The sequence below is a fragment of the Lissotriton vulgaris genome, chromosome 4_1 (genome assembly GCF_964263255.1).
Source record: "Lissotriton vulgaris chromosome 4_1, aLisVul1.2, whole genome shotgun sequence".
NCBI lineage: Eukaryota > Metazoa > Chordata > Amphibia > Caudata > Salamandridae > Lissotriton > Lissotriton vulgaris.
In genome coordinates, this window is record NC_141691.1 from 639,707,051 (window position 1) to 639,721,786 (window position 14,736).

The 14,736-nt window shown below is 41.9% G+C and overlaps 1 protein-coding gene across 5 annotated transcripts in view; it reads left to right on the plus strand.

Annotated features, from left to right (window-relative positions):
* TNS3 (tensin 3) overlaps positions 1–14,736 on the plus strand; it is an 838,360-nt gene that overhangs the window by 429,234 nt on the left and 394,390 nt on the right. For all 5 annotated transcript variants that reach the window (XM_086964904.1, XM_086964903.1, XM_086964909.1 and 2 more), the window contains exon 4: positions 372–410. In XM_086964904.1, coding sequence (XP_086821030.1) covers positions 372–410 — 39 coding nt within the window. The remainder of the gene's footprint in view (positions 1–371; positions 411–14,736) is intronic.

Here is a 14,736-nt window from a genome sequence, read left to right on the forward strand (position 1 = left end):
GTGAGTTATGAAGGGGGCCTTTGTCTTCTGCTTTCTCAACGGCCGTTGCGAATGTTTCTTGCTCAATTTATACGTGTCGACTTACTCTGTTTGTCAAACTTTGTGTGTGGCTGCTTGCTTATCAGTACTTCCGACATTAATTGCTTCATTAAAGTATAGATTGGGAAGCCACCTTTGCCAGGATTCTTTGGAGGTGTTTTATCTCCGTGTTTGCTATCACCTTGGGTTATTAATGCGTGTTTGATTCGAGACACCCACAGTATTTTCTCTGCCACAAGCTGGTTGAACCGCTCAAAGTGTGTTTTTTTTAATACACAGTGTTCCACGGTAGGATGTACACAGCTAATCCACAGTGTTCTGTTTTATTGCAGGTTGTAACACCCTGTTTCCTGCCAGGCAACTATGAACTCGTAAGTGTTCTTTCTATGTGTTGATAATGAAAGTTTTGTTTTGTTTAGCACCAGCCTGCAGTGTGGATGTAGTTTAATTCAGCTCTGCCTGTGCTTGCATTTACCTCATTGTAATTAGCTTGGCCACCCACTTCTGTGGCCACACTAACAAAGCAGCTACCAGTCAGCGAGTCTGTTAGCTACAAGCCACTTTGCAAGTCGGAGAGGGCTGGTATGTGGTAGCAGATAAAGTGGTCGACCCTTGTAGGTGATCCAGCACTAGCTTATTCAGAATGCTCTATGGAACATGCTTCTGCTTTGGCTTCTGGCTGCTGCGTTCCAGTCTTCTTGGTAGGCACTTTTTAATGCCTGGGGGGTTCTCAAGCGCTAGGAAAGCGGTGCGGAAAAAATGAGCGGCAATAAGTTGCTTTGTAATGGGCCATCACTAACACCTTTTGTCATTTATATCCTAGCTGGGAGTATGTGTCAAAAGGGAAAGGACTTCAAATATTCTTCAAAACCACCACCCCCATTTCTAATAATCACTGTGGATACTTTTACAAGTTAGTAAGGCCTGTCTGACCAGTATGTTTGGCAATCATGTATTTGATTACATTTTTAAAACTATAACAGAACTTGGCCACCATGTGTAAATAAGTGTAGACATATTTAAATATTGCCCATTTAATAGAATAATTGTAAAAAAGTCTAAGGGGGGGGGCCTGATTATTTTTTTTTTCAATGGTGGGGGTGCAGTAAAAACAAGTTTAAAGACCTCTGCCCTAGGGGACAAAGCGAAGGAAAAGTCTAAACCTACCAAAAAGTTAAATGAAACATATTTTGCATACAGTTTCATTTCAAAATTAAATGTGGTACGCTTATTGGGATTCATTCAAGGCATTTTCTTTAGACAAATAATTTAGTTAGCTGTAAGTTCTCTGAAGGGGCCTGAGTTCAAAATGTGATGATCTCCAGTGGGCATGTTTTACCTACTCTGTGAACTCTGAGAGATCATACCCATGTTGATCCTCACACAGCAGATCACACTTGGCCTCGCTGTGGAAATATCAGGGCGGGCTACCATAATACCTTACATACTGTGCTACAAATCAGAGCTATTGGCTATCTACGGTGGACTCAAAAACTATATTGACCACAATGTTAACAGGCACATCTCTGTCTACATCACTCAAGCATTGCAAGCCTGGCGCTGACTTTAGATGAAACATTATGGGGCACATGCATGAAAGTTACTTTTTGCGATGACCAAATAGTGATTTTTAAGAAATCGATATTTGGTAATTGCAAAATCCAATGCATCAAAAGAGGCTGCAAATAGCGATTCTCTAATTGCGGTTCCTTAAGAATCGCAAGGGCAATTAGGGAATCCCTGTTTGCTATTGCGACTCCATTCATTCCTATGGGCCTCAAGGCCCATGGGTGGGAATGGTCTTGCATTGCCTAAATTGTGATTACCTAATTGGTAATTCCAAATTTGGTAATGCAAAGTCAAGGGTGCCTGGAGGCCTAAGGCCCCCCTGAGCCGCCCCTAACGAAAAACAGGTGCACATATAAGGCACACACATACCCTAGTGCAGGGTTCTCCAAACCGGTCCTGGAGGGCCGGATCCATGCCAGATTTTTTGGATATCCCCATTGAGATACATGTAGTTATTTTAAAAATCTGGCATGGATCCGGCCCTCCAGGACCGGTTTGGAGACCCCTGCCCTAGTGGCATGTGTGCACCAAATGGCACTTTGAAAAATACAGTTTTGTGCATTTTTCAAAGTATGCACATGTTAGCATCAACTTGAAGTTGATGCTAATTAGCCTTTCCTAAATGCACAGTGTGCATTTAGGAAACGCTTCTTATATATGAATTAGGGAATCCCAAATTGTGATTCCCTATTTGTATTCTTCAGTTTAGGTAATCGCAAGAAATTGCGATTACCTAAATAGCAAATCTCATAAACATTCATGCATTGCAAAAGGCTGTTTTGCGATCACAAATGGACGGTTTTTGCGAATCTCACTGTTTGCGATCGCAAAATACCTTGATGAATGTGCCCCTATGTGCCTTAGCCACAGGGCCCTGATTGATTTAACCCTATGCACCTGACGTAGATCTTACGGAGTTACCTATGATCCTAATGTTTAAAATAGCCTTCTCTCTTCTTGTTTTCCATCCAACCTGCTTGGAGTAATATCTTGATAATAATTACATGGTGGTAGGGAGTGATATAAAATAAAGGTATTGGTAAAGCCAATAAGTTTGATTTCTGTACTTTTTTATGTTTGTTTTGTCAGTTTATTTTTTGTGAACTGGGGATTGGGTGCAGACAAAAACATCTGACAAATGGATGCTACTGAAAAAAGAGTTGTTTTATCTTTGTATCAACCATTTTTCAGATGCTTTTGCCAGTGCTTTCTTCCTGGAGCTGCCTCTGTGATTGCCGACTGACATGGCAGCCACCTCGGAAATGTAATACAATATTAGGGTATGTGAAATACAGATCTAAAGAGGCTACCATGTTTCTAAAACGTTGGTGAGCGGGACAGCAGCACTAGGGAGTGAGCCCTGAAAAAACATCTTAAAAATGGACGCTACAGTAAATAAAGCAACCATTTTTAGGTCAAAGCCTACCAGACATCGCAGGTAACTCTGGTTTGCTAACAACATATTGGGAACATACATTGAAAGTTTCCCTGGGAATGCATTCAGTTCGTTTCTTCCCATTGGCTTTGTGGTTTGCAACTAACATTTGTTTGCTTTCTATTTGCTGGCTTTATTTGTTTTTGGCTTTCCAGCTTGCTTTCGTCCCGTCCCTTGCCCAAATCTTATTTACTGTATTCTTCCATCACTACTGTATTTCTGTAAACAGTTCTTTAAATCTTGTTCTCATCTTGTCACATTTGCTGTGCAGTCAAAGACAGAGGTCAAATGTTAGGATCTGTTTTCCAGGTATCTTTGTGTTTACTTTTCTTTCTCTAACTTCAAAGTTTGAGGATTTATGTGACAATCATACTGGCTACTGAGGGTATGCTGGTCAGAAGTCTGCACTTCACTCTGCACCACTCCACGCCTCTCTACTCTACTCTAAGCCAATGCACTCTACCCCAGAATACTCTACTATGCACCGCTGCACTCTTCGCCATTACACTCTACACCACTCCTCTCAGTGTAACTCCACTCTATGCCACTAAACTCTGCAACTTTGCCCTCTATGCCAATGCACTCTACTTTGTACCATTCCACTCTATTCCAATCCACCCTACGTCACTCTAGTCTACTCTGCACCATTGCACTGTACACCACTGAAGTCTACCAGGCACATTACTCCAATCTACTCTGAAACAATCCTCTCTGCGCCATGGCACTCTGCGTCTAGACACTCTACAACACTGTCCTGTTTGCCACTATACTCTACTCTGCAACACTATATGCCACTGCACTGTAAGCCAGCTGCACTCTGCGCCATTGTCCTCTATGCCACTGCTTTCTACGCCACTCTACTCTGCAACTCTCTACTCCATGCCAAAACACTCTATGACACTCTACTATCCACGACTGCACTCTGACAATCTGCTCTGCAACACTGCACTCTCTGCCACTTCCCTTTCTCCCACTGCTCTCGCCACTCTACTCTGGATCACTCTGCTCTGCAGCACTGAACCATACCGCGCACCGCTCCACTCTATGCCACTTCACTCCATGCCTCTCTATTCTGCAACATTGCACTTTTCGCCACTGAACTCTATACCACTCTACTCTACACACACTGCATTCTATGCCACTACACTTTGCTCTGCACTACTCTATTCTACGCGACTCTATGCCTATGCACTGCACACCACTGCACTCTAAATCCTCCCACTTAATGCCACTACACTGTGCCAATCACATAAAACCACTGCAAATCTACTCTGCACCTCTACGCTTTAACACACTGCACTCTGACACTCTACTCTGTGGCACTGCACTTCTACACAACTCTATTCACTCTGCATCGTTCCACTCTAAGCCATTCCACTCTACATCACTGCAATATACCATGCACCACGCCACTCAGTGCCACCCTATTCTACGCCACTGCACTCTACACCACTTTACGCAAAACTAATGCACTCCTATCTACTCTGCACCACTGCACTGTACGCCACTGTAGTCTACTTGTCAGCACTCTACGTCACTGAACTCTACACTACTGCACTCTAAGACACTCTTCTCTGCTGCACTGCACTCTCTGATACTGAACTCTATGCCACTCTACTCTGCACCACTTTATTTTTTGCCACTGTACTCTATTCTATGGCAATCTATGCCGCTTCACTCTACTCTTCACCACTCTACTCTCTTACTTTACTGCGCTCTGCACCAATGCAGTCTACTGCCAATGCACTGTCACTACACTCTACAATCTACACTGCTACACTCTATGCCAACCCACTCTTTGACACTCTAATCTACTGTGCACCACTGCAGTCTGACACTGCACTCATCACCACTCTGCTCTATGCCAGTGCACTCTACCCCACGCTACAATGCACTACAGCACTCTTTGGCAGTGCTCTCTTTGCCAATGCTCTCTACACCACTCTAGTCTAGGCCACTCCTCTCTACTCTATCACTCCACTCTGTGGTGCTCTACTCTGCAACATTTCATTCTATGTCACTGCACTCTACGCCAATACACTATGCCACACTGCAGCACTCTACTCTGTGCCACTGTACTGTACTCTGCATCACTCTACGTCATTGGACCCTATGCCCTGGACTGTACACATCTATTCTGCTGTGAGCCTCTTCACTCTTTGGCATTGCACTCCATGGCACTGCACATTACGCTGTGCCACTCTACCCCACTCTACTCGAAGCCAATGCACTCTACACCACTTTACTCATAACCAATTCACTCTACACCACTGCACTCTATGCCACTATTCTCTACCTTGCAAACACTATGCCACTGCACGCTATGCCACTGCACGCTATGTTACTGCATGCTATGCCACTCTACTCTGCACCATTGCGCTGTGCACCAATGCACTCTATGCCACTGCACCCCATGACACTCTACTCTGCACCACTGCACTCTATGCTGCTGCACTCTATGCTGCTGCACTCCATTCCACTGCACTCCATCCAACTGCCCTCTACTCAACCCTACGACAATGCACTCTGCGCCACTACACACTATATCACTCCACTCTATTCTGCACCACTGCACTCTACACTACTCTACACCATTCTACTCCATTCTCTGCCTATGAATTCTATACCATTGCAGTCTAATCTTCACCACTCTACGTCACTGCACTGTACAGCAATTCAGTGTACACCACTTTACTCAAAACCAATGCACCCTACGCCAATCTACTCTACACTACTGTACTTTACACCACTTCACTCTAGGCCGTTTTGTGACACTTCACAACACTACACTCTATGATGATCTACTCATTACACTCTACTCTACTCCACTTTGTGGCATTCTACAACACTAATCCACTCTACAATACTCTGTGCAACTCCCTCTATGCCACTCCATGCCACTTTACTCCACTCTATTCTATGACATTCTACACCACTCTGCTCCACTCCACTACTGCTCTCTATGCCACTCTACTGACACTCTACAGCACTTGACTCTATAACACTCCACTCCACTCTAAGCCATTTCACTGCCCCACGCAACTCCTCTCTGTGCCACTCTACTCGACAATATACTCTGCTCTATGCCATTCTACTCTGCAACACTCTACTGCACTCTACTCAACACCCTCTACCCCACTCCACGCCACTCACCTGTACTTGACGCCACTCCATTAATCTCTACACCACTCAATAACACTCCCATTTTACCATACTCCACTTAATGCCACTCTCCTTTACCCCACTAACTTTTATGCATGCTGAACACCATCCATGCTAGTGCATAACATGACTAAAACATATTACCAAAGCCAATGGCTCTTGCACAGGTGAGACCTATTTGCTTTGCAAGTGCTTGTTAGATCTGGTTTACAGAGCAGCCGTCTGTAAGTTCAGTTGTTACCAATACTTTAACATGTACAGAGTCAGCATTGGCTCAGCAGAAGTGAAGTATTTGTCTTACCTCGTGCATTTTGGCTAATTGGGGCATCATTCTGCCGCCTAGGAAGTGCTTCCATTCATACATGTTATACAAAAATTAATATTTTTTTACTGCTTTTCCCACAAGACCTGCAAAGCCAGTATGTCTGGCTTTAATATGCTAAACAAAGGTTTTGCATTAAAAAAAGTATTTAAGTTTATTCCTTCAAATCACATCTGTTCTTAGCATTCTGATCCTGTTGCATTGAGAACAGCAAGTTCGGGAGCGTTACACTTAAAGCAGATGTGTTGCAAGGATGATAAGCCTGTGTCACTTCACCATTTTTACTAAAGTGTACGCCCGAAGGCGAGTCTTGCATTCACATTGACTCCTTCAAATAACTAAATTAAAACAGTAATGACTCTAACCCCGTAAGTTTGAACATTATTTTGGTGGTCGCACCACCCCATTATAGAATACAGGGTAGTCGCCATAAGTGGCCCAAATCCATATGCATCAAACCTATAATTGACCTAGTATTAAAAAAAGTTTCATTTGTGGTCATTTTAACAGGCACAGTTAGAGGGTTACCTAACCAGCAACAGCAAGGTAATCCACTGCTTTTTGCTAGAATAAAATCATTTATCTTTCATCAATGTCTATTATGTAGGCAGAGGTATCTTGTTTCATGAGATTTAAGTGCACAGTGGTATGTATGCATTTATATGGTATTTCTGTAGCGCAAACATACGTGCAAAAGGCAATGGAATGCTGAATATGGTCAAAGACAAGAAATAAGAAAGAAAAATTCCTCACTGACTCGTCCACCTACCCTTTCCCACTTCCTTACCCCTTTTTCATTAGCAAAAGAATTTACCTGCAAAACAGCGCGTGTTGCGTACCTTGGTCTTTGGCAGAAGCCTTGTATTCAAACTTACAGTGGTGTATAGAAAACCTTGTCTACTATTGCAAACTAATTCATATTTTATTTTCAATCAAGAACATTAAAATTCCTTGGTATTTAAAAAAAATATATACTTCACATGTGCTAAAAACAGGCAATGGTTTCCTTTCAACTGCCTGCTATTAAAAGGGCCTGACCCGTATGAACTTTATACAGGGATTAAAGCTTTGTTTACTTGTGGTTTGTTATGTCGGTGTCTAAAGTCGTGGCTCTTTTGCGCAAGTGATTTATGAGTTTATTTTGTGGGGAGTTCTTAGATGTAGGTATGTACTGTGCCATCTAGCCAGCCCAGACATACCTACAGAGACTATCTCTCCCACGTATTTGCACTTTCCTACTTACTAAATCTACCTCGTACTACAAAGCATAGGAGTTCTGAATTTGGCAGTTACACATCACCCGCAGTCACTACAGTTAGCATGCATGCCACAACCCCAAGATGGCTGAGAAGCCACACCTACAGAGCTCATTATGTACGTCTACATAGCATGCCAGCGATGCAGCCTTACAGCACGTGAGGCACACTCAGTGACACTCATTTTCTACCTGCAGGCCATGCCACGGTTAGCATGCTCCAGTACACGCACGCACACACACCCTCACTCAGTCATTCTCTCACTCTCACTCACACATTCACTCACTCACACATTCTCTCACTCACACATTCTCTCACTCATACATTCACTCACTCATACATTCACTCACTCACTCACACATTCAACCCCACCTTTCTTTTTGCCCATGAAGCTTCACCATTCCTATACTGGAAATCCCCAAAGTAATAAAACTATGCAATTGTCAGTTAAGCACTAAAACACCAAAAGTGCAGGCTGATGACCATAAATAGTAAGAAAGTTAAGACTGAAGAAACAGTCTCCCAAACAAAAGGATGAGGTGTGGGGAATCAGACGGGTTACCTTTACTTAATCCTTCAATTCCCTTCTTGCTACTGACCGTTGAGCCTGCAACCCACCATTGTTTTCAATTTGTAGACCACCATCCTTTGTACGTAACATAGCTCATAGTTTGTGAGGCTCTAAACAAGGACAGGGCATAGAAGACTTATAGGAGGCGGTGATGTGGCCGCAGGCCATTTCATGGAAAAATGGGACCTACCTGAGTTCCAAAATGGCCGTTTCCGGGTACCTCGGTCTCTTTGTGTTGGGAATACAACGTCTTGGTTTCATTGAGATAGTTCTGCATGACGTATGGATCCTAAATTTGAGAATAGTTTAATTCTGAAAAGAATTAGTGGCTTATTTTTTGTGCTTGTTAAAATATAACTTTTCATAAATAGTTTGTTTTATAATTACACTTTAACCCAGAAAAGAAAAGGGAAAAAGGAAAAGCAGATGATTAGTAAACCAATGGCGAAAATCCTTTCCGCCCTCTGGGCAACTCTTGAATTTAATTATTGCAATCTAAATTCGGTATCCGGGGAGAACTAGCAGACATTTTCCTATAGACAGCAGTGGCGTCTCAGAGACTGGGAATGTAGTAGGTGGTGTGTACTTGAGAAAGCGGGCGAAGTGACAGCGTCTGCTCGCAGGGTCTGGGCGCTGCATTTGTTTTGCGTTATGAGGCAGAATTCAGTTGTTTCACTTAACTTTACATGCAGAGATCTGACATGGCAATTCGGTGTCCCTTCCTCGCCCCCCGCCATTACTCGCCCTCCATGATGGACGCCGCTGTCAGAAACTCTGTAGAAACCTTGAGAGGTCAGTTTATTCTGACCGGTGGTGACTGCAGTTTTAAAGTGAGTGGTTCCAGATGTTTGCCATGAATATATAGCATAGAAGACTGAGCCTGACAGAGAGGATGCTGGAGAGAGCGGGAAGGGAAGAGGGGAAACGGATAGAGGAAGAGACCTAAACAGAGAATAAGAGCTAGAGGAAGAGAGAGCAGGAGGTGGGAAAGAGAGTAAAGAGAGACAGAAACTGATGGAGAGAGAAAGAGAGGGAAGCAGGAGGCATGTACAGAGAGTAGAGAGCAATAAAGGGTAAGAGAGAGGGCCGATAGGCGGAGAGAGATGGAAGAATAGATGGAGGGAGAAAAAAGAGAAGAATACCATGGAATAGAGGAGCAGGACAAAGAAGAGAGAAGAGAAAAAAGATTGGGGAAGAAGAGATGGGATAAGAGAAGGAGAGAGGCGAAGTAAAGCGCCAGAAAGATAGTATTAGAGAGTGACTACACCTGAAACTCAAACTACAGCACATTCAATCACTGCAATTACTTTAAATACTAAGACACCTGTAAAAGGCTGTTCCCTTTTGAAATCCCTCATATAAGGAAATAAATGGAGAGCGAGACTAGCTGGGGTGGGAACCTACTGGGCGTTAAATAGCAGCCTGTGGAAGGCATTGACTCGAAGGGGTAAGTGACTCGAAGAGATTAGTTATAGAGGGAAGGAGGAAAGAGGCATGGGTCTGATAGGGTAAAAACAAAAAAAGACCATAGTTCCAGAGAGTAGAAAGAATGGCGTAGAACAGCCATGGTGAGATGAGGTTTCTGAAGTGAAGCGCCACAGAAGAAACTGTCTCTTACGTTATTATGTTTTATCAAAGTCTTCCCTGATTTGACTCTCCTCAGTGGCTGAAGTCCACTAATTGCAGAGTTTGCTACAGTGCAGGACAACCTCAGTGTAACAGTGTCTCACTAAATATGAGCGGAATGCTTTCTGGAACACTGGCTGTTGTCTGACTTTATTGAGCACGGCTTTAATTCCAGGCGCTTTTGGTCGTGACCGAATATCTGAGGGAGTGCACTCAATTCTGTTTCAGGTGCCACCCCGAAATGATTTGAGATGGTGAGTGTGTTACATCCTAATTCTATTTTTCTGTCAACCAGACAGTGTAAAAGTAACATATTTATTCGAGGTATAAGATAAGAACAAGCCAAAGGTTTCCCTAAGGGATGAAACTTGTGAGGCACAGGGAAGAAAGGTGAAGGAGGAAGGGTGGGCAGGATAAAAGTACAAAGCAATTAGTATAGTGGGAAAGATAAAACCATTAATTAACCAATTGCGTTAATTTGGCTAACCTGACTTTTTTTGTAGGGGTCCTCCCTCCAGTCCTGCTCTCTCTTATTCACTTACTGGCAGTGGAGTGGTGTGGCTCACTGGTTAGAGGCGGCAGACCCAGAAGCAGAGGACGGCCCGGGAGCAGGGTTCAATTCCCGACGCGGCAGGGTCGTGGACCTGGGTCAGCGGACTCGATAATTCTCGCCTCGTTGCCTACTCTAACCAGGGATCACACTTGGCAACTCTGGGCATTAGCTTGCCTCATCTCCACAACAGCCCTCCACATACGCCGGGGATGCCTGGTTTCACCTTGGAGATACCCAGTAGGGACCATCCCACAGGGAAAGCCAGGACGGGTTCCCCAGCGATCTACAGTGCGGAGATACCCCATGTGGGGGGATTCAGGCGCTTTACAAGACATCATTACAACATTTTCACAGCAATAGAACAGATTTGTAAGATTGGTGCTTCGGATTAGAGATTCTGTAACAATGTACGTTTTATGCCTCAAGTTTGGTGTTTGCTGCAGGGTGGCCGCTTTCCACCAGGTTGTATAAAATCAATCTCAAGATTTAAAAAAAAAAAATCTCGAGTTTAAAAAAAATAATCGGCAGAGTTTGGAGGCAAAACACTTTAGGAAACTGACAGAAATACAACAAAGATGTGAATGAAGAAAAATAAACTTTCACAAGCTGGATTGCATCCTATTGCACAATTCCCTGGTTGCAATACATTTACCCTATCGAGCTCCCTGCTCTGGAACGTAAAGATGACTGTTCAGGACCCAGCTGCTGCATGCCATGCCCGAACATTCTTTTGATAAGCAGCCTGAGCTCCGCCTTGGCCTTAGCGAGCCATAACCCTGTTATGGTCTCATGACCAAACAAACTTTCCTTGTGAGTGCACTTTGCCAGCCCCACAAGAGACTGAATCAATGACTGTGGTGACGGTGACGTGGGAGCAGGCCTTAACTGTCCCATTGTTCCAGTGCCTTGTTTTCTCTCTTGCTTATTCTCTACTTTATTCTGTTTCAGCTATCCCTTGCCTCCCCGTCCTGTGTTTCATTGGCTTGCCGCCATTTTGTTTTCATGCTGTTCACGTTTAGAATGGTGTGCCCTTAGAATTCCTTGTGTTCTGCTGACTTCATTTCCTATTGATATGCCTACCCCATAGCATGAAACCGGATTCTCTCTGCACCTCGGTAACATGTCCTGTATTTTTTCGTTTGAAGACACTTCGCTCTGAAATACCGACTACGGTGACATCTTTAAAGGATTGCTGACACACGTTTTTCAGTTGTGTGATTACTGGAGCAGTCGTGTTCTTTTGGCTAGACTTCAGCATTTTTTTCTCTTCACTTAAACATTTATCTTCCAGACAAACCCTTATTAGCGTTCTCGTCGCATATTTTCAACAGAAGCAAAATATATGTAGACTTAATTTTTTTTTTTTAAATAAAGCTCCTATTTTTTATTTGCGCTGCTTCTCTGAGTCACAGCAATGGTCTGCTGTCAGCATACTAATGACGTGATTTTAATGTTCTTTTATGACTACTTGTGTAACCGAAACAACTTGAGCCACAGCAATTGTACTTGAGCTTGGCATTCTAAGAGTTTGAAAGGCACATAGTATGAATAATCTTCATTATCCTGTTTCAATTATTGGTAAGATCCATCGGAAAGCCGGCGAGGTTCTACAGACGAGTGCCCATGTTTGCAAGGATTAAGCATGATATGGGTATTTGTATACTGTTTCCTACCCTGGATGAGGTGCTAATGCACTTTGCGATGGGTAGCGCTGAGACGCCTGTGGGTATTCGTTCGCGCTTTATAAATGGCAAAATTAAATTAAATTAATACAACACTCCGCTGGCACAAAGCATTTGTAATTAGGTCCTGCATGATGATTACAGTTTGTCATGCTGTTTATCTTGCAGTTGTAATGTAAATGTTAGTAGTTATCCAAATATATTATGGAGCAGATTATGTATCGTAGTCATGTATTTCGGTTATAGATACTCATCATTATTGACTTCTTAATGCATATAGCTGCTACACTTTTTATGCTTTTGTTACATAGGAGACGTATCAGAACATTCCTCTCATCAACTACTGTCAGTGCATTTTCATAAAATACATTTTATATGCTGAGCTTTAATTTAGTGGTGATGTTATGTAAAAGAAAGTAGAAATAGTTATCATGCTTTTTTTCTTGTACATGACATCCGATTACATGTGTTATGAAGCACCCCCTATTGTACGTTATAAGGGTATTGCAAGTCACTTTGGAGTTCTGTGGCTATATTGAAGAATTATGCCAAAGGCCAAGTTCCTATATAAGGTATTGAACTTCAAGATGACTTGCAATATACTTAAATGTACAAATGTACGGTAGAAGATCTTTTTTCCGGATAATGGATGGTCACACTATCACCCTTCCCATAAAACACTTAAATCCTTGGTATCTTGTTCTTTCATATAAACGAGAATGTATGGTTACAGACATGAATAAAACCGATCTCTAATGTGAAATTAAACACATCAAACAGTAATGAGTAATTTGATGCAAAAATATATTAGAATCTAATGTAAGTCAGAGTTAAAACATTCTGTCTCAGATAAAAAACAGAGAGATTCTATTCCCTCAATGGCCTTTAGTAAGCAAAAAAGTTATAAATATTCCCTGTCTGCTCATCACGGTTTGTTTTAGAGAAACAAACCAAAAGAATGAAAACCCACATTTGGTTTCCTTGTTTAAACTGCAGCTGCAACTATGCTTCCTGATCTGAGCCTTGGCTGTTGGCTGTAGCAGCAGGCATTATCACGTTAGAGGTCTACTGCAATAAGTTACTGAAGTTGAGCAGCTACGTCATTTCACTATTACAAGCGAATACAGACTTCACAAGTCGCATGTAAAAAGGAAATCTAGAAAGGGATTTCCGGCAGCGATTGCAGGCTCTCGTATATTATAATTAGGGCTCTCGATTTTATGGTATTTATTGTTTTGACATTACCATTGTATTTATCCATATTTATTTTTGCGAATTTTATCTGTATTTATCCATATATATTTAGGTCTTTGGGAAAATATAAGGCTGAAATTAGTATATTTTCACATTTACTTAACCGATAAATATGCACTTGGGCTTGAATACCTGCCAGGTTTCAGTGCTGTGAACACACGCTGAAGTTAAATCAATACACTTATATGAAAACATGCTCATTTCAGGATTAGCCTTGTGTATATCTGCTGCTGTTAAACCCTCTTTACTAAAACCCCTTTCTTTTTTAACCCCCTTTCCTATGAACCCACACAGCTATTGGCTTGGCAGTCATGGCAGACAGAATTTAGAATTACTAAAAAAAAAAACATTACATTTAAAAATAAATACAGTCTCGAAAAATAATTCTGTATTTATGAGTAAAAACGGAAAACAAGGAGCCATAATTATAATGCAGTTACAGTAGTGTGTGCCACAGAGCTATCATGATAGTCATTACTAATCAGTTAATTGGAAAGAAACATCTGTTGTAGATTAACGTAATAACATTTTAATTTGTTGAATGTATTGCATGTGTAATGTGATATCATTTAAGTGATTATTACATCTGTATTTTATGCATAATATATAAGCTAAAATCAGGGCCATTGGAACTATACAATTCTTTGGTCGTGGCATTTTTTTGTTGTTGCATATTTATGGATTTGACATACATCCATATATAGTCCATCGCCTGCCTTTGAATGTACAGATTGTAGCAGAAAATAGTTTCTATTTCAAAAGAATCATAAGTTACCAAACTAGCTGTCATGTGTTGCAGGTTAATAAACCACCCTTTGCAAATCTCAACTGTTTATCTTTCATCTGATAATTGCTCTATTTATTTGTAAACTGTGTTAAAAGGAGAAACTAATCAAGTACAACTGATACTGATTGTGCCGCATTACGCCACTCAATCTTTTCTTGCTGCTTAATTTAGTCCAGTCTACCACATAGTTTGGTTCTCCCCTCCACATAATTCTGGTGGCCCTGACTAACTGACAGCTTGTGTGTCAAAAATGAAGGATAATGTAATGTGTGATTTTGTAGTAATAATTTACACTCGGATTGATAATGGAGATTTTTATTTTAATGGTCCCAAACCCAGCATCCGGTTTTAGTCTTTCATCATTATTTGTGTGTTGGAAGTGTGTTGGCAAAGGGAAAAACTCAATATCAAATTATACTTGGTAAACAGGTACCCTGTCCCCATTATTACATAATATATTTACAATGTGGGATCATATAT